General features: G+C 37.9%; 1 protein-coding gene across 1 annotated transcript; it reads left to right on the plus strand.

Annotated features, from left to right (window-relative positions):
- Nucleotides 1–7,200: 7,200 nt before the first annotated feature.
- Nucleotides 7,201–9,962, plus strand: LOC112199765 (thermospermine synthase ACAULIS5). The gene is made up of 10 exons (XM_024340735.2): nucleotides 7,201–7,565; nucleotides 7,996–8,062; nucleotides 8,152–8,246; nucleotides 8,349–8,451; nucleotides 8,734–8,822; nucleotides 8,917–9,073; nucleotides 9,168–9,243; nucleotides 9,338–9,396; nucleotides 9,491–9,627; nucleotides 9,729–9,962. The coding sequence occupies exons 1-10, from the start codon at nucleotides 7,357–7,359 to the stop codon at nucleotides 9,814–9,816; spliced, it is 1,080 nt and encodes a 359-aa protein (XP_024196503.1). The 5' UTR covers nucleotides 7,201–7,356; the 3' UTR covers nucleotides 9,817–9,962.
- The last annotated feature ends 9,229 nt before the right edge of the window (nucleotides 9,963–19,191 follow it).

The following is a 19,191-nucleotide window of genomic DNA, read 5'->3' on the forward strand; positions in this document are numbered from 1 at the left end:
TTTAAACCAAGTACATACTGATGCCCTGAACCCTCAAAGTTAATAGAGAAAAATGCACCATCAGTGTCTCAACTCTTGTGCACCGGCCAATTTGATACCCAAACTCTCAAAGGTATCAATGTGATACCTGAACCCATATTTTGCTATCGACGAGGTACTTCGGTCAGATTTTGCTGACGGCTAGGTTAAAAAAATCACGTGCCAAGCACATGGGCCCAAAAAAAAGGGCAAACATATCTTTTTGCCTAAAATGCATCCTCCTCGATCAAAACCTCCACTTTTCCTCCATTATCAGAATCATCCAAAGCAACCAAGTCTTCGAAGACCTTAGCAAGCCCATCAGCAATGGCTCTTTGTTTCTTTGGCACCGGCCGACACAGCAACGTCTTCGACCCATTTTCCCTCGACATCTGGGACCCCTTCATAGGCTCTCTCATCAACTCCTCCTCCACTGCCGGCAACACCTCCGCCTTCGCCCATACCCGAATCGACTGGAAGGAGACCCCGGATGCCCATATCTTCAAGGCGGACCTCCCCGGACTGAAGGAGGAAGAAGTGAAGGTTGAGCTGGAGATGAATTCTGGGTTTAATGAACCCAGATGAACAACACATCCGTGGGACTCTTCTCCTCTTCCTTTCTCCTTTCTTCTTCCTTTCTTCTTTTACTTCTTCTTCTTATTCTTCTTCTTCTTCTCCTCCTCCTTTGGAACCGTCTTGGTTTTTGGGTTTGGTGTGGTGTGGGTATGGTATGGTATGCCCTGCCCGGGACCTTATCCTTTTCTGTAGTCATGGGTGGGTTTGCTTGTAGCTATTCCATTCCTATTGGATAGGATGAAGCTTTTGATTTGATTTGATTCGATATATGGGGGGGGGGGGGGGGGGAAGGGGGCGGGGGTGGCTTACATGTCAGCTGCACGATTGAAACTAATTACACCTCAATTGCTACTTGTGATCTTGATAGTGGCAGAGGGAAGGTGAAAAGCCAACCTACTTTCGTCCACTAGTCAAAATGGAGGTCGTGTGATCACCAATTCACCACAACGCAAAGAAAACTATAAAAGAAGAGAGAAGAGAAGGTCGTGTTCCTTTCCTTTTCTCTTCTTTGAGAAGTCTGCTTTGCTACTTGTTTGGGTTTTGTGTCTCCCTGCAGCTGGCGATTTCTATGGCGATCTCTCTAAGGTATTTGATTGTGATTTGCTTCATACCCTTTTGAAGGTTTGTGTGCAATTTGTTGGGTTTTGGTTGTGATTGGAGAACTGGATTTTGGCAATTTGTTGGGTTTTGGTTGTGATTAGAGAATTGGGTTTTGGTTTAATAGAACATTGCTTTAGCAAAGTTTGGAACTTTGGATTGAGCTGAAATCGAAATCGCATTGAACATTTTGTATGCTTAAACTTAGAGCTGAGGTTGTGGAGGTGGGAGAGGCAGCAGTCGCAGCGGTTCTGGAAAACGACGACGGAGGAGACGGTGGTGACGAAGTCGTTGACGGAAGGGAATTGAATGGGAAGTTTGGTTGGATTTCTGCTCATTATATGTGTTTTCAATGCTTACCCATTCTCCCCATTAAATTAGATTTTCATTTTCATGGAAATTTGTGTGGTAAGAGTACAAACATAGAGGGAATGGTGATCATCCCCCATGGAAAATGGCGGGAAATCAAGGTCTGGTAGCGTCTGGGGTCATTTAAGTCATTTCATGGAATTTTTGGGGTCCAAGTGCTTGCCACGTTAGATATCTGACGGAGCCGTCAACAAAATCTGACGGAAGTACCTCATTGATAGCAAAATATGGGTTCGGGTATCACATTGATACCATTGAGAGTGCGGGTATCAAATTGGCTGGTGCACAAGAGTTGAGGCACTGATGGTGCATTTTTCTCAAGTTAATATACACTCGCTCCAAAGAGTTATATATTACACAAACTTACGAATTAAATTGTCAACAACAAGATAAAACGTAAATGCTCCTCAGAGCTCACTACAACGGAAGTCCAAATAACGGTAAGGTCACAAAATTGGCTTCCTACCGTAAAGCTGCAAGCTCGCTGCCTCAGTTTTCAGCCACGATTACCCTGACCTGTAGGATTATCCCCTACACCGTTTGAATGGTGTACCGGGTTGCCACACAACAAACCCGGTAAGCTTTTGCAAGCCCGTATGAGTAACTCAAACCACACACAACTCACACCAATCACGAGAATGACTCACACGTTTAAATCAATAAACCAAGCACGAGATAAACCCACACAAATCACGAGAATAACTCACACGTTTAAATCAATAAACAAAGCGCGTTTCAATCAAGAAACAAAGCACGGGATAAACCCACACAAATCACGAGATAAACTCACACGTTTAAATCAATAAACAAAGCGCGTTTCAATCAAGAAACAAAGCACGGGATAAACCCACACAAATCACGAGATAAACTCACACGTTTAAATCAATAAACAAAGCGCGTTTCAATCAAGAAACAAAGCACGGGATAAACCCACACAAATCACGAGATAAACTCACACGTTTAAATCAATAAACAAAGCGCGTTTCAATCAAGAAACAAAGCACGGGATAAACCCACACAAATCAAGAGATAAACTCACACGTTTAAATCAATAAACAAAGCGCGGCGGACAGACTAGAGCTCTAACTGATCGTATTCACTAACCCGGCCAAAGGCGTGAAGTCCCGATTTTCCCACCCACGATCCTCAACTCGTAAGTCTTTGGACCCGCGGTATAAATACCAAAACATTAAAGGAGTCACAGTGGACCCAAAATGTTACACGAATCTAAAATGAAAGATTCCCCGTAATTGATCCCTATCAATTACTCCCGGTAAAAACCCATATTTAAATAAACCACCCGCGAACTAAAATGTTCCTCAAATACACAAATCTCAAAGCTTTTCAAAACAAATCGAAATTAACATTTCCACAATCATTTGTTTTCCAAAAGCCACAACCCAAAACAATAAAAAGCATCAATTCATGCATATTGTTTTCACAAACCACCAAAACATATATATTTCACGTAAATATATATATATGCGTAGTCATCCGCTCAGGAATGCCTACTAATACTAACTATAGTTTGCAGTTAACTAAATAACTCTCAAAACGATAAAGGTAAGCCCGTTAGTAAATGAACTTCGTGAGATTACTCACCTCGAAATTCCCGCTGCGTCTTCACACCACTAGACTACTTACAGAATGCACTCTGTCAAGCACCTAAGAAAAGTACAGCCTTGATTCAGTCAATGAAACACAAGGAATAACGTTTCGAAACCCTAAATCGAACCAAAATTCTCAAAGTGACGCCAATCGAGGCGAAACCACACCCGAGACCACCCAATGTCTCCAGAATACGTCCACGATCGATGTGACCAAACCACAAGTCGATCGGACGCTCAAATCCTCACGGATATAATAAATCGATCGGTATGAAACTGCAAAAATCATAACAATTCCAAACGAACTCCAAAATTTGCATATTATATATCGAAACGCTCGTATCAACGAGTAGAATATATATAATACCAAAAACAGTTCCTTAAGTGGCCGGAACGCCGCCACAGACGGGGGCGCACCGCCGCCGGCCAAAACTCAATATTTCACAAAACTCCCAACATCAAAGTTCTTCATCTAAGCATGCTTGTGAACTTTCGTAACTAGCTAGAAGTCAGAAAACAAGCATAAAGGGTCGAAAACTACCTCACAAGCCGTGAACAGTAATCCCAACTGAGTTGAACCAAGTTTCACGTGAATCGATCCAAACAACCACCAAGGATCGATCAAGGAGGCTGCTCTGAGCTCAACCAAGAAGACTTGAAGCCTCGCCGACGTCAGAACAAGGATTTCCGACCGGGTCCGAAATCACCCAACTGCGCCGCCTTCTACCGCCGCCACCACCGAGAATCAGTGCTAGAGGACACCACAGGGACGACCAGACGGAGGAGACGATCCTATCTGGAAAGTTTCGTCGCCGGAGACCGCCGCATTTCTCCGGAAAACTCAGGTCGGATCGTCCGGGTTCAGGTCGGGTCAGCCGGATATTTTCGATTCTGAAGGTGCAGCCGAGAGAGAAGAGAGAGAAAGGAGATGGTTTCCGGAAAAGGAAATAATGAAAATAGTAAGTTTCTCCTTCGGGAAACTTCTATTTATACCAAAATGGAAATTCCTTCCAATGGCCATAACTTTCTCATACGAACTCCGATTCTCGCGTTCCACATGTCCACGAACTCGTATCGACGCACTCTACAACTTTTGTGAAGGAAGTTTTCAGAGAATCCCAACGAATAAAAAGTCAACCTTTGCGCCACCCCTAAAGTCACATTTTCCGAATGAAAATTCGTCCGAAACACTTCCGCTCCATCCACGAGCCACGAAACCGTCCAATAACCATAATTTAGATTCCAGAAAATCCTCGGAAAATAAATACTAATTTCTGGGGCATCACAATGGCTTTGTATGAATTTTATTTTTCCGGTATATCACCGTTGTAAAGCAAATGGTGTTGCCCTGATATTTGATATGTTAATACTTGCTAGTTGATGCATATTTGAATATAGAAGATTAGTGGAGGCTCATGTTATTAGTCGGGTTGATCTCTCGGTACTTTTTATAATTCGGGATTTAAGGTTTACATCCCCTCTATATTCAGCAGTTTACGTGTGACTGCTCTTCTTAATTTTTATGTCAAATCAAAAATATTTTAATCGCAAATGAGATAAATGAGGTGGTCCATTCTGATAGTGAACCCAAGCATAGTCCTGTTTTGATCAAGTGCTTGGTCACTCTTCTGCTAAACAGCTTCTTTAGCACAATGGCACGTTTGAAAACTGTCCAAATAACAATCAAATTTGAACTTTGCCTCATAACAAGAAAAGCATTATTGGTGCAGTTCTCAAAACACAGTTCGGCTTTGCATGCCATAATAGCAAGTAAAGGCACGAGACATTGTACACTGGTGTATTGCCTAGCTTCTCATCACATGATTGATCATGGGAAATGAGAATGAGACATCATTTTGGGTGCAGAAAGCAAATAAGTATTTCCATAAATCATATCAAATCATTTGTTGGGTGACAAACCTTGCCTTGGCGTAATGATTTGTTACAGGTCATGAAGATATATGGTGGAAGGAAGCAAGTAAAAGATTAGGGGAACACAATATTGTCTTGGGGACCTTTGAGTTTGAGAGAGTTTTTGAGGCCTTTGAGAGATTATCATGACTTTCTAAAACAAGAGTTTGGCAGAATCCATCATCACCCCCCAAACACACACTACAAGAATGATTTCCTTGTATAATTTGTATTCATAGTTGGCCTGCATGAAATACAACAATCCCCCACCCCACTTCTCCAATGGGTTTTGTGACCTATACCCTCAATGGTCCAGAGGGCACAATGTTAATGTTATACAGAACTGAAGGCACATTGGCTTTCCTTCTTTGTTTTGATTAAATTAGTAAAATTTGTTAATTTTTTATCGGAAAGCGTCAATCAATATTAAGTAATAAGATAGAGTACAATAGATAAATGTAAAATCAAATCAAAAATTAAAAGTAACAATGAGCTAAATTATAAAAAATAAAATAAAAACAACGAGATTATTAGACCTAAAAAAAACGATAAAACTAGAAGGTGAAAACGAGATTTTATAATATCTCTAGTAATTAAATAATTAAATGATAGACCATATATATGTAATTATCTTGAAGTTTGTTGAAAACGCCCCGAGCCCATAAAAGATAAAACGGGTGCAACTCTAAATTGTGTTGAGAAAGCGTGTTGTTGGCAAAGATGAGTGGGACTTGGGGACTAACAGAACCATTTCATTTAAAGCGAGATTAAAGAGACGGGCATGAACTCTATGGTGATGACCGAGGCGGATAAACAACCACTTCATTTATCATCCAACAACATGATCTTTTTCTCATCTCCTTTCTTTTCACTATATATAAAGTGTAACACCACATCATCCTGATGCAGACGTTACGCCACTAAATGAACCATGACTTGGAGTCCTCATTACACACACAACCACAGATTGGAGTAGAAGATTCAATCATCCATTGACATGATACAGAAAAACAACCATGATGAAGAGTGATCTTCAATGTGAATATATCGGATGAGATAAATTAATGGACAACTAATAGTCTATTTAATATAAGTAAAGAAGTAATGGTGAAGTGAATTTTCCAGTTTGGGGGGAGCGAATTGATGCGTTAAATGGTGAGGATGATGATGAGTGCGCCTGCCAAGGCATGCCTCCAAATCTTTTGAAGCAAACAGAATGTTATGATGAGTTCGAGTGCACGCCCTTAAAATTCCTCTCCCCTCTTGTTCCAATTCCAACCAAGATCTTCACACTCGCACACATTCTTCAAGTAAAGAATATACACCACAATTTTCGCTTCTTGTCACTCCCTCAATCATTATCTTTTATCCTTTTCCCTCCTCTAATATCAATTTCCTACATTTGATTCATCTGAGTTGTCATTTATTGTTGTTTTTCTACCATACTTCCGTCCTCTTCATTTATACCCTGGTTCCCTAAACCATATTGATTAGTATGAAATACATTTTAAATCTACGGAGAAAAACCATATAGCCTAAATGAAAAGCAAAGACCCGAAGGGTAGTATTTTTTTTCAATCATCATTGTCTTCACATGCATGGATGCGTGACACCATATACATACCGTGAGTTATGCTACATGTCAATGCCTAATTTAACACGACCCACAAGCATTTTTGAAAAACCAAAAGCATCTTGTAATTAATAATGTAGTTAAATGTGTTCTCTTATTAAAAAATAAACATGTGAAATTTTCGCAAAATATAAAATCTATTTCTAATCTAACCACTTCAAAAGATGCAAGCCCTTTTCAAAAAAAAAAAAAAAAGATGCAATTTAGAGAAGCAATACCAAACGACCCTTAATAGCTAGTGACATGCCTAAGAAGGATCTGATGGTACATACTACATAGTGGATTGGATTCACCATCATTACTGTTATGGGTAAAGAACAATGGAACATTGAACATTAATAAATGTAGATACAACTTTACATACACAATCAAACCTAGGAAGCCACATTTACTTTACGGATTCGAAAGGAGATATCTTGGAGTTGGGGCTCAATACACAACTCAATAGATCTTCCATGTTTTATATATTTGTTGGTAATGATGGTTTCCTAGTTTTCTATCCAACCAAAATCCCTTTGCCACCTTTTTCCCCCTTCTTATATTCTTAGAACCCTCCTCACTTCTGCATCACTTACTTCTATCTTTCATTCTCTCACACACACACTTAACAGACACTGATCTTTTCTGTTGTGGAGTTACAGGAAAATGGGTGACATTTCTTATTCCAATGGCAATGGAAATGGAGTGAATGGGAATGGGAATGGGTATGTAGTGAATGGAATTGGGAATGGAGTAAATGGAAATGAAAATGGAGTGAATGGAAAATTCCATCCAGTACTGAATGGCTACCGGAAGAGCTGCTGGTACGAGGAAGAAATCGAAGAAAACTTAAGATGGAGCTTTGCTCTTAATAGGTATACTTACTTCTATATACATTTTCAGTAGAATCTGTTAACATTAGTTCAGTAATCTTGGCTTCTACTTCATCTTTTTTCCTATTTTGTCTTTTTCTTTTTGGGCTTCCTATTTCATTATATACTTGAATGCGAAAGTATATATAATAAAGTTTTAGCTGACTTGTGACCCTATTTTTTTTTTTTTTTGAAAGGCTTGTGACCCTATTTTAAGATCTGAGAGTGAAAATTCCTTACTTTACAAATTGAATGAATTCTTCAAAAGTGAAACATTCTTTTTGACAATAAATCTTGGTCATGAAAAGTTCAGACAAGACATAATAATATTGGATTAGAAATTAGTATTCTAATCAGTACTTAGTTTCATCATTTTCACAGTTTAAGTTTTTAATAAGCATTGATTATTTTCTTTTCTTTTTCTGAATTGCAGTATCCTGCATACAGGAGCTACTCCATTCCAAGACATTGCTTTGTTGGATACAAAGCCCTTTGGAAAGGTTTAGATGAATTCTACTTCAAGTTGTCAAAAACCAAGTGATTCATGCCATTTTCTCTTCTGTAGTTTTAAACCTTCTGTATTTTTCAGGCTTTGGTCATTGATGGAAAGCTTCAAAGTGCTGAGACTGATGAATTTATCTACCATGAATGTCTTTGCCATCCAGCACTTCTTCATCATCCTAAGTACTCCTCTCTTTATATAAACACACACACACACACACATTATTTGTATATAAATGAAACAATAATCTTAATAACTCAAACATACTTTAATGTCAATATTAGTCCAACCAACATCTTCATCATGGGAGGAGGCGAAGGCTCCACTGCCAGAGAACTTCTGAGACACAAGACTGTGGAGAAGGTTGTCATGTGTGACATTGATGAGGTAATCAAAACCTAGCTGCCCCCTATTATCTTTCTTCTAATTAGAAACTAATTTACCTAAAGCTAAAGAACATACCCTTTTACCTGTTTTTCAGCTACTTATACCAAAAGTTCCTTTCTCATTTGTCTCTTGGTTTCAGGAAAGACAAAATCAGAATTAGCAGAAGCACCAAAAATAAAATTCTCCAATATAGGGTTTTAGGTTTAATTTGGTTTATAACACAATGTATTCAACAAAGAAACATATTTGATTATGACTTTAATTTATGTTCACATTATGCAGGAGGTGGTGGAGTTCTGCAAATCATTTTTGGATGTAAACAGAGAAGCTTTCTGTGATGCAAGACTCAAGCTCATCATCAATGATGCCAGGTTTTCTTTGTCAATATAGTACATACGTATATGCTAACCTTGGATCCGGCCACTATCTAATGTTATTGTTACTAATTCTTGAGGTGTTTTGCAGGGCTGAACTAGAACACACAGAAAACCACTATGATGTGATCATTGGAGATCTTGCAGACCCAATAGAAGGAGGACCATGTTATAAACTCTACACCAAATCTTTCTATGAGTTAATTGTCAAACCTAGACTTACTAAGGATGGCATTTTTGTCACACAGGTATCTGTTAAAGTATTATCTACCATCACACACATGCATGCAATTTATCACATATATAAACACAGATTGAACTGATAAATCTGATTTTATATAGGCTGGTCCTGCTGGAATATTCAGCCACACAGAAGTATTCTCTTGCATCTACAATACTTTAAGGCAGGTCTTCAAATGTAAGTAACCTTGTTCCAGAAATCTATTTCCCATTAGCCAATGCTTTTTGCAATTATATTTCACTACCCTTTCTTATCACCTCTTTGTTTGCAGATGTTGTGCCTTATTCAGCTCATATTCCTTCTTATGCTGATACTTGGGGATGGATCATGGTAAAGAAGTCCTCATTTGTAATTTTGTAGAGAACTAGCTAGGACCCTATTTGAATTGGCAACAAGGAGGCTAAATAGTTGCTTATATTAACAGGCTTCAGATACCCCATTTGTGCTTAGTGCTGATGAACTAGACATGAGAACTAAACTGAGGATCAATGGGGAGAACAGATACCTAGATGGGAAAACCTTTTCATCAGCCTCTACCTTAAGCAAAGCCGTTCGTAAATCGTAAGTCACATGCCATATAATGCAGTTCCTTTTTTCATTTTGAATTTGATCAAGCAGTTAGTGATCCATGATCGGTTGTTCCATTTTTTTTTTTTTTTCAGGATGGAAAATGAGACTCATGTATATACAGAAGGAACTGCAAGGTTCATATATGGTCATGGTCATAATAGTGCCCAAAAACAAAATTAAGCCAGCACTCTGAAACCCAATAGTGCAAGTGGAACAAAATCTCGGGCCTGCCCTTTGTAGTTGTCTTTCTTTATTTTTCCTTTGCTTTTTGCTTGTGTAGTAACCTAAAGATTATGATAAAGAAAACTTTGCTTGTTGCTCTCTAATTAAATGCCTATTGAAATGTTGGAATTGATTCATAAGAAGATTAAATGGAGAGACAACTACACCTGATTGAAACATTTTAAAGTTGCAAAAGCAGATAACTCGCGATTCATAAAGATTAATCTGAACAGACAAAACGGCTAAGAGTGATGACTTCACAAGAGGAATAAAAGCACAAGTTGTTTTGTTCTACAGTTCTACTGAGCGACTATGGGCTTGAGATGCGAGCTTGTCTGGTTTTGTCACTTAAAAAAAAAATAATAAATAAAAAAAGAAGCTAAAAACCAAAACACAAAAATCGACTAAAAGCCCAAGATCAGTAGGTGCTATTAGGGCTGTCAATGGGTCGTGTCGGGTTGGGTTCGTGTCGGGTCAAGGTATTTGTCATGTGGCAAAATATAAACCCAAACCCAACTCATTTAATAATCGTGTCAAAAATTTAAACCCAAACCCAACCCATTTATTAAACGGGTTACCCGTTTCTAACCTGCTTAACCCATTTAATAAACAGGTCGTGTCTTGTTAAACAAAATGACTCATTTAAGCGTTAACAATGAGACCTATTTAATTAAAAAAATTCATAAATTGATTAAATTCACTAAAAACTCCACAAGACGAAAAATATAAATAATTATATATAATTCATAAATAATTAAATCTAATAATTAAAAAGCGAAATATTTCAAATTGTCTAATCCTATGATCAAATACTCCGAACGTCCAAAATTTCAAGAAGAAACATAGCACAATCGGGTTATACTGGTTCACTTCGTGTTGGCGGGTTGACCCGTGGCCGACCCATTTATTAAATGGGTCATGGCGGGTTGACCCACCACCGACCCGCTTTTTAATCGTGCGGGTTCAACCCGCTTTATTTCGTGCGGGTTTCGAGTCGTGTTATCGGGTCGTGTCGGAATTGACAGCCCTAGGTGCTATGGCTAAAAGTGCATAATGCATCATAATTTTCTCCCATTAATTCTCTTTCTGGTTCCATAAGTTTAATTCCTTGCTATGGGTCTCTCACTATTGCATTCTTTTATTGCGGCTTTAACTTTTTGGCCTCTTTGAGTGGTTACGTCATATAACTATGTAATTATCTCTCCATATTTAGCAAGGTTCTAAAAATCGCTAGGCTGCCTAGGCGCTAGTTGGGCGGTGGTAAAAGGAATAGCGCTCAAGCGCCTAGGCTGTTTTGTATTTTTTTAATTTCAATTTTATTTTTATAGCACATATATTATATAAATAAGAATATATAATGAATTAAAGAATAATAAAATTGGGAAAAAAAAAACCCCACACACCATTATGGTAAAAATTAGAAAAAATAAAAAGCTAGCTAAACAAAGTACATTATCTATTGTCCAAAAAAAAAATGTTAAAAAAAGCAAAGCATAATATCTCTCTCTTGAAATCCCAATCTCTAACTTCAATTCCAATCAAAAAGAAAAAGAAATCCCAATCTCTATCTTCTTCTCTCTCCATCTTTGCGTGAATATATCTCTACCACTCCACCCACCATTTTCCTCTTCTGCTCTTCTTCTTCTCTCTCCATCTTTGTGTGAATATATCTCTACCACTCCACCCACCATTTTCCTCTTTTGCTCTTCTTCTTCTTCAACCCCAAACCCATCTCTCTTCTTTCTCTCATTTCTCTCGTTTCGGACCCAAAAAATTGTTGCCTTTGAAACCAAGAAATCTCCATCTTTGAAATCCTCAAACCCCTCCAAAGCTGCCATGCCATCGACCCTCCTCTCAAATCTCCCCACCAAACCCATCTCAGCATCTCTCTCCCAGACCCGTCTTTCTCTTTTGTCCAATCCAAAACGTTGTCGTCTGTGCGCGTCTACCCATATCTGACCTTCCGGATCTACCCGAAACTTGATCACCGTAGCCCAACCACCCAGCACATTTCACCTAACCGCCCAGGCGCCTAGTGCCAATCCGCCCACACCCATCGATTTTCCATTCCTCGCTGCAGAGACCCATTGCCCAAAGCCTAGGCGCTGCCTAGGAGGCCAGGGCGGCTGAGTTTTAGATCACTGCATATTAGTAAGTAGTAACCTATAACGGACATCTTACACAATTAGTAAAAAAAACAAATGACATCTTTTGATAACTTCAAAAAAATTGATCATATTTTCTTGTGAATTGTCTAAAATACTTTTTATTTATGAAACAATATGAAAATTAAAGAAAGGTTGGAAAACATTGCAAAAATTAATGAAACATCATGAAACTTTATAGTAATGGGTAAAATTGAGAATCTGAAGTATGGGAGAGGCTCTAATTATAAAGTTTAAAATAAGGACTTCATGAAGACTTTCTAATCAATAGTTGTAAGAGCCACTTTTTGATTACATGTCAGTAAATCAACCGTTAGATATTTACGTTTACATGAGTAGATCACTTATGAAAATTTTCTTCCAAATTGCTAATCGTTAAGGTATGAAACTATATCAAATCAATGGACGAACCAAATCTGTCAAGCCTTAACCATTCATGTTTATAAATGATAAATCACGATTATGAAGGTATTAACGATTTACAATTTGGATAAAATTGCAAAAATGATCTACTCATGAATATTTAAACATTTAACAATGGATTTTCCAAAATGTGATCAAAAAGTGGCCTCACAACAGTTGATTAGAAAATCGTCATGAAGTTCTTATTAGAGCCCTACACAGTGAAGTATATTTCATACTGAAAAATTGAGATCTTGTCTATAGGTATATAAGAATATGACCCTCGCCAACCATTGCTAAAGATTTTTGTAGTTTTTGTAATAATACTAGGTAGTATAGACATTTTGCGTGACACAGGTCATTTTCCTCATGTTATGAAAATATGCCTATTTCGTTCACACATACAGAAAATGTAATATGCTTTGTAAATTGGCAAAATTTATTCGGGCAAAAAGAATTTTCCTTCTTTATTATTGTTTTTCTATAGCTACTCCACATTTCCTTGGAAAGAGGTGAGTTGGCTTAATCGGCTTGTATGACTCACTTTTTGTTTTGTTATTATTATTTTTTTTTTTTGAAAGGTAGTGGGTGTCGATCTATTAAAATGAAGATGTAAGCAACATTATACAACGACTCACCCTCTAAGGGCTACGACAATATTGAGTCATCCCTACCCTAAAATAGTCTTAGGAGAATGGCACTATTAGAATTAGCTCCAAGTAACCAGACACTGCTAGGGCTAAAGCCGACAAAGTCAAAGAGTAGCCCTAATTTATTCTTGCACCCTAGGACCCAGCTATGCAGAAGGGATAACCTTAGGGATACCTTTAGGCTTAGAAGTAGGGGTCATCATGGGCGGGGATAGGGCCGGCCCTATCTTAAATTTTAGGGCTTAGGGTAGGGTCGAGCCGGACCTAGTCAAAATCAACAAAATTTAAGGCCAGGCTAGGGCTTAAATATGCTAACCCTTATCCTCCCGAAAGGCCCAAGCTATGGCCAAAAGGGCCGGGTCGGGCCGGCCTTCTGAATAGGGCCGAACTAGGCCTAAAATGACCTTTTTTCGTTCAAAAAAATGAAATATATTATTTATTTATTTTTCTCAAAATTTAGCTCAATGGTTATATAGGTAATCCAAGACTTTTTTGTTGTTATATATAAATAGGGTGGTGCTATTCACACACCTATTTTCTCTATCCACACACCCCCTCTATTTTTCTATTACTTTAATTTAATTCTCTTTTGCAAATTACCTAACTACCCTCCTTTGCAATTATGTTTCTTTTTCTTATTTCTTTTTTCTATTTGGCAAGTCAATCATGAATCAAACATCATTTATACAATAAATCATTTTTTTTTTGCTACTAAGATATTATAATATGAAGATCTTCCAAGTAACACTAATTTTCAACAGTAAATATGGTTTTGCTCTCCACACTCTGATTAACGTAGAAAGGTACCGGACCTAATTCAACATTGTGAAGAGCATGCCAATACAATAACTAGTTGTTGTTTTGAGTAGTAGTTATAGTTACTGAACTGCAATGTATAGATGGCAAAAAGTTAGTTTGTATATAAAAATGAAATGCATAAACCATAGTTGGGGCTGTAAAACCAGAAAGTAAAAAGTTGCACATGATCTTACAGTAGCAAAGAGTAAGCTATCCTTATTTCAACACATTTAATTCCTTTCAACTAGAAGCAATGATAACGTTGTCAGTACAAATACTTCAATAATGTATATTGGAGCATGAATTACCCAAATAATTTGGTAGAAAATAACAAAAACCAGTCCACAACATTGCTTCATAAAAATAAAAGCTAATAAATAAGAGTAACTAGAAGCATCAAAACCAATCAACCCTATGTGATGCATTAGTAGCGACAAAACCAATGAAGTTGTTTGGTATTATTGTAAATCCTGTCTATGTTAAGCTGTTAGTCCAATACTGGGTAACTGCAAGCATGATCGGGGATAAGGAAGTTTTTTTTTTTTTTTTTTTTTTTTTTTTTACAGGCTTACTTGAAAATGAAAATAATTAGATATGTTGGAAATTATTCAATTGAAGGTGATCGATGACTTGGCAAATGCCACTTAGGATGCCACACCATTTGGTATTAAATTTTTGTATAACTTTTTGGTGTATGTAACACTACTCTTCAAAGAAACAAGAAAGAAAAGAGAAAACATTTCATAAAAGATGATATCCTATAATTTTAAAATTTGCTGTAAATATAGAGAATTTTGTTTGTCTCTCTTTTTGAATCAAATGGCAACGATTTCTCATTAACTCAAGCCAGAGTGGCAAAACTATATACCTTTCCATGGCCAAATACAGGCAAATAAGAAAAATGGCACATACAAGGTACAACTCATTCAAAATCTAATGCTCAATTATTAAAAGTGAGTTTATGTAATATAAAAAACATAGTAAATATGTTAAGTCCAGAAGCAAACTAAACTTAAATTTTCTCCTTGCCCTTCACGTATATTAGGGCTAGGAGGCTTGGTAAGATAGGTAAGGCAAAGTTCCTGTGCTTCAGTTACCTTCTTTGATTTTGGCGGATTCTTATTCTTAGAACTCAAAGGTCTACCCCTTTTCTTTGTTAGAGTTGCCTGTTCAGTCTGTAGATTTTCGTTAGGCACCAAGATGCAGCCAGGAGCCTCAACCATTTTAGGAGACCGAGCAGAAAACTTGGTCGTGAACTCGGGCATTTTCAGCTTCTTTGTAGGTGCATGCATTAGTATGCACTGGTGTTTGAAACAGGTCCGGAAGAAGGATTTTTTTTTTTTTTTTTTAAAGAGAGGAATAAGGTGAAGTTAGTTTGCCTCTCTTAGTTCTATCCTCTACAGGTGTAGACTGACTAGAAAATATCATCTTCCACAACTGTCTACTCTTTCGGCACAGATTGTTCAAATGGGACAATTACAAGTGAGTCACTAGAGCCTCTACTGTCACGCCCCGATTTTTTAAAGAGAATTTAAAATTAATATATAGCCTCTACATGCGTGATGGTTCAACCATCAATACAAAATACCTAGAAAACTTTTTCCTTTTAAACCAAGTACCTACTGATGTCCTGAACCCACAACGTCAATATATACTCGCTATGCAGAGTCATATACTACACAAGTTTACAAAATAAATTGCCACAACTAAATAATAAGTAAATGCTCCTCAGAGCTTACTACAAGCGGAAGTATTAACGACGGTAAAGTCACAAAATTGGCTTCCTAGCGTAAAGCTGTCAGCACACTACCTCAGCTTCAGCCACGATTACTCTGACCTGCAGGATTAACCCCTACACCATCGACTAGTGCATCGGGTTGCCACATAACAAACTCGGTAAGCTTATGAAAGCTTGTATGAGTAAACTCAAAACCACAAAGCAAAAACACATTCTTAAGTCACCTCAACCTAAACAACGATAAGCATAAAACTCACACCTATAACCATCAATTTCATATCCTTCCATATCATGCTTACATAAGTCAACTCGTGACTAAAACCACATGCTCATATTCTCAACCTAGCATCCAATTACACAAATTCCAGTCAAACAAAACTTCCTCAAGCAATGTTTGATACCATTTTGAACGCACTACAGCTGTAATAACCTCAATTTTCAATCAAAGCAAAACTTGGTGGTCCACTAGAAGTGTAGAACAAGAAGACAACAGAATCTCAATTATGTGTGTGTGCAACAGCATGCCGTACCAAGCGGAGAGCAAGGATTAATCAATTGCCACTTACTATAATTAAATTGTCGTATTTTTCTAGTTTTGGCACTATAGTAGTGGCGATTACTTTTAATAAAAATTGTGTGGCGTGTTCCGTGTTTTGAACGACAATGGGAATTAGTGCTTCTGCTTTGTTTCTTTTATATTGTATGCGAATTGGTGGAAGGTGGTAGGCAAGCACAGAAAAATGTCTCTCTCTCTCCATTTCGAGCATCCGAGCCCAGAAGAAATCAGAGCAAGCTTTGCCTACCGAGCTCTCCCTCCTCAGGCCACCTCACGACGTCGGACCACCTCCCTTAGCTTCTCCTCAACCTTGCACAGCTGCCAGTGGCAGCCTTGCGCCGCAACACTGCCGGCATCCGGGGGCGGAGGACCCGGCTCCATTTGAGCCGATTTCGAGTTGATCTCGATATCTCGAGCTACAGGCCACCAATTCTCTTGATCTTTGGCTCATTAGACTCGCCTCAACTTTCTGAACAAGCACCAAGAAGGACCAAACCTGGGTAGATCGATTTCACGTTCGTCAGAGCTCAACCCGTTTAGATCGAAAAACAACCTTTCGATCGGGATATCTCGAGTTACAGACCACTATTCCTTGTGATTTTTGGCCTGGTGAACTCACCTTGAGTTTCTGAACAAGTCTCCAGAAGGGATCGAGGCGAGTGGTGGAAGTTTTTACGTCGAATTGGAGCTCGCCCGTTTCTACAAATTTTCAAGCCACCTCGACTAGTTCTAGGTAATTTCGACCCCTTTCAGTCACTTCCAGCTTACATGCTAGTTAGGAAAGTTGTTAAGCTTGATGATATGAAGAAGAGCAGCCCGGTCCCGACACCATTGGAGGTGGTCGGCGGCGGCCCTTTCTGGCCACCTCCGGGGGTCTCAAGAAAGTTTCTATGCATTTTTAGATTCTATACTTCAATACGATCATTTCGATATATTATAAGCAATTTTTGGATATCATATGATTAAGTTATGAATTTTTACGTTTTGATCGATTTCGATCGTTCGTTTTATGATCTGTGAAGATCGGACCGTCCGATGGACTTGTAGTTTTGATATATTGATCGTATGACTGTCCCGATGACTTTGTAGGTCATAGGTGAAGATACGACCGTTGGATGTTCGTATAATTATGAAATAGTGATTTGGAAGGCAATTAGTGAGAATCCGACCATAGGATTTTCGTATAAATTTATGGAGGTGTTAGTAAGGACGATTCAAGAAGATCCGACTGTCGGATCTTCATGTTGATTTTTGGAGGATGATTCTAAAAGCGATCTGTGAGGATCTAACCGTTGGATCATCATTTAATTTCGATCCGACCGTTGGATTGTCGTTTAAGTATGTTTATGAGTTGTTGGCTAAGTTAATATCGTATTTGGTTAGGTGATCAAGGATTGATTTGGCGGACGATTCGTGAAATCGTTGTTTGAGTTGTTAAGAAGACGTAGCTGGATTAGAGGTGAGTAAATCGCACATGGTTCATTTACGAACCGAAATTCAGTGATTTATATTTAATTGTAAAATTATGGAAATTGTTTTTAAGAAAATAAATATTTGTTTTAAATTATATGGACTTGTTCATCTGCGGTCCATAGGTAAGTAAAACGTATTTAAACTATAAAATGAATTTCTTGATTTTGTTGTTGTGAACTATAGTTGGTATTAGTGGTCATTCTTGTGTGGGTGACTACGTATATATATATATATATTTTTTTTTACGTGGAATATATATTGGATGGTGTGACATTAGGTGAAGTATTGATTTGATTAATTGATTTATCATTTCGAGCATTACTCTTTCGAAGATATAATTTATCATATATGTTTGAGTTGATTATGATAAAGAGTAATTGAATAAAGTGCGATAGTTGAGTCGTAGAGATGAATTAAAAGTTGGAGTTGAGTGAGCTTATCGTGTTGATGATTGAGGCAGGTATTATCGTAAGATTGAACCGTGACCAAGGTGACAGGTTACGATTCAGTTAGAGCTCTAGACTGTCTGCCTTTGTACTGTTTGGGGGATAACTTGGGTTATGGCAAGCCCTTGAGTACATTATACTGCTAGGGGATAACGTGAGTTATCGTACGCCCGTAAGTATAACATGCTGCATGGGGGATTAAAATACGGATCGTATGCCCATGAGTATATATATATATATATATATATATATTAGAGAGAGAAAGTTTAGTTGTGTTGTGGTGGTTATAATGCGAGATGTGAGTTGATTGATGCTTGAAGTGACGTTGTGCACTTCAATTTTTATGATAAGAAATGCTTGAGTTGAAATTGTTAAATTAAATCGTGCAATTCTTAAATTTACTCATACGGGCTTTCAAAAGCTTACCGGGTTTGTGTTGTTGCAATCCCGGTATACTATTCAAACGGTGTAGCGGGTAATCCTACAGGACAGGAAAATCAGGAAGGTGATCGAGCTGCATAGAGTAGTTGCATTTGTGTTATTATGAATTTCTTTTGTGAGGTGTGTTATGCTCATTTAGAGCTTTACAATTTTACTTGTGAGAGTGAATTGTAATAATGAACTCGAGGTTTTCGAGATTTTATATTCGAGTGGCGAGTGGTGTGTTTGTTCTGAGAAAAAATTCAGAAACGTTATTTTGTAATTGTTATTATTCATGTTTCAAATTTGAATTGGTTATTCAAAATTCGGGGCGTGACAACGGCGAATTCCAAAATCACACTCATTTCCTCCCCACTGGAAGCCTTTGTCATCAACATGACATTAAGGTGAAAAATTAATGAATCACTTCCCTATCCTCACCACAGAGTACAATCGTCACCACTATGGCCTTTAAGATCAATCAAACCATCAACAAATAAAACCAAGAAGAAAACAAGGCAGTCACAATTCAAAACAAAGTGAAACAATTCATTGTAACCCCTGCGTATAGTTTTAGTTCAGGAGGTTACATTAAAACAAAAATTCAAGTCATCGAAATCATCACAACCCTATCCTCGGACATCTATAGGTAGCTCCGACCATCACAGCAATCCTCTCGATCGTT

The sequence above is a fragment of the Rosa chinensis genome, chromosome 4 (assembly GCF_002994745.2).
Source record: "Rosa chinensis cultivar Old Blush chromosome 4, RchiOBHm-V2, whole genome shotgun sequence".
Taxonomy (NCBI): Eukaryota; Viridiplantae; Streptophyta; class Magnoliopsida; order Rosales; family Rosaceae; genus Rosa; species Rosa chinensis.

Excerpts from the sequence above, each read along its gene's own strand:
- LOC112199765 (XM_024340735.2), top strand. The coding sequence starts at position 7,357 with ATGGGTGACATTTCTTATTCCAATGGCAATGGAAATGGAGTGAATGGG. Across the intron at positions 8,452-8,733 it reads TCATGTGTGACATTGATGAG|GAGGTGGTGGAGTTCTGCAA; the intron begins GTAATCAAAACC and ends CACATTATGCAG. Across the intron at positions 9,074-9,167 it reads ATGGCATTTTTGTCACACAG|GCTGGTCCTGCTGGAATATT; the intron begins GTATCTGTTAAA and ends GATTTTATATAG.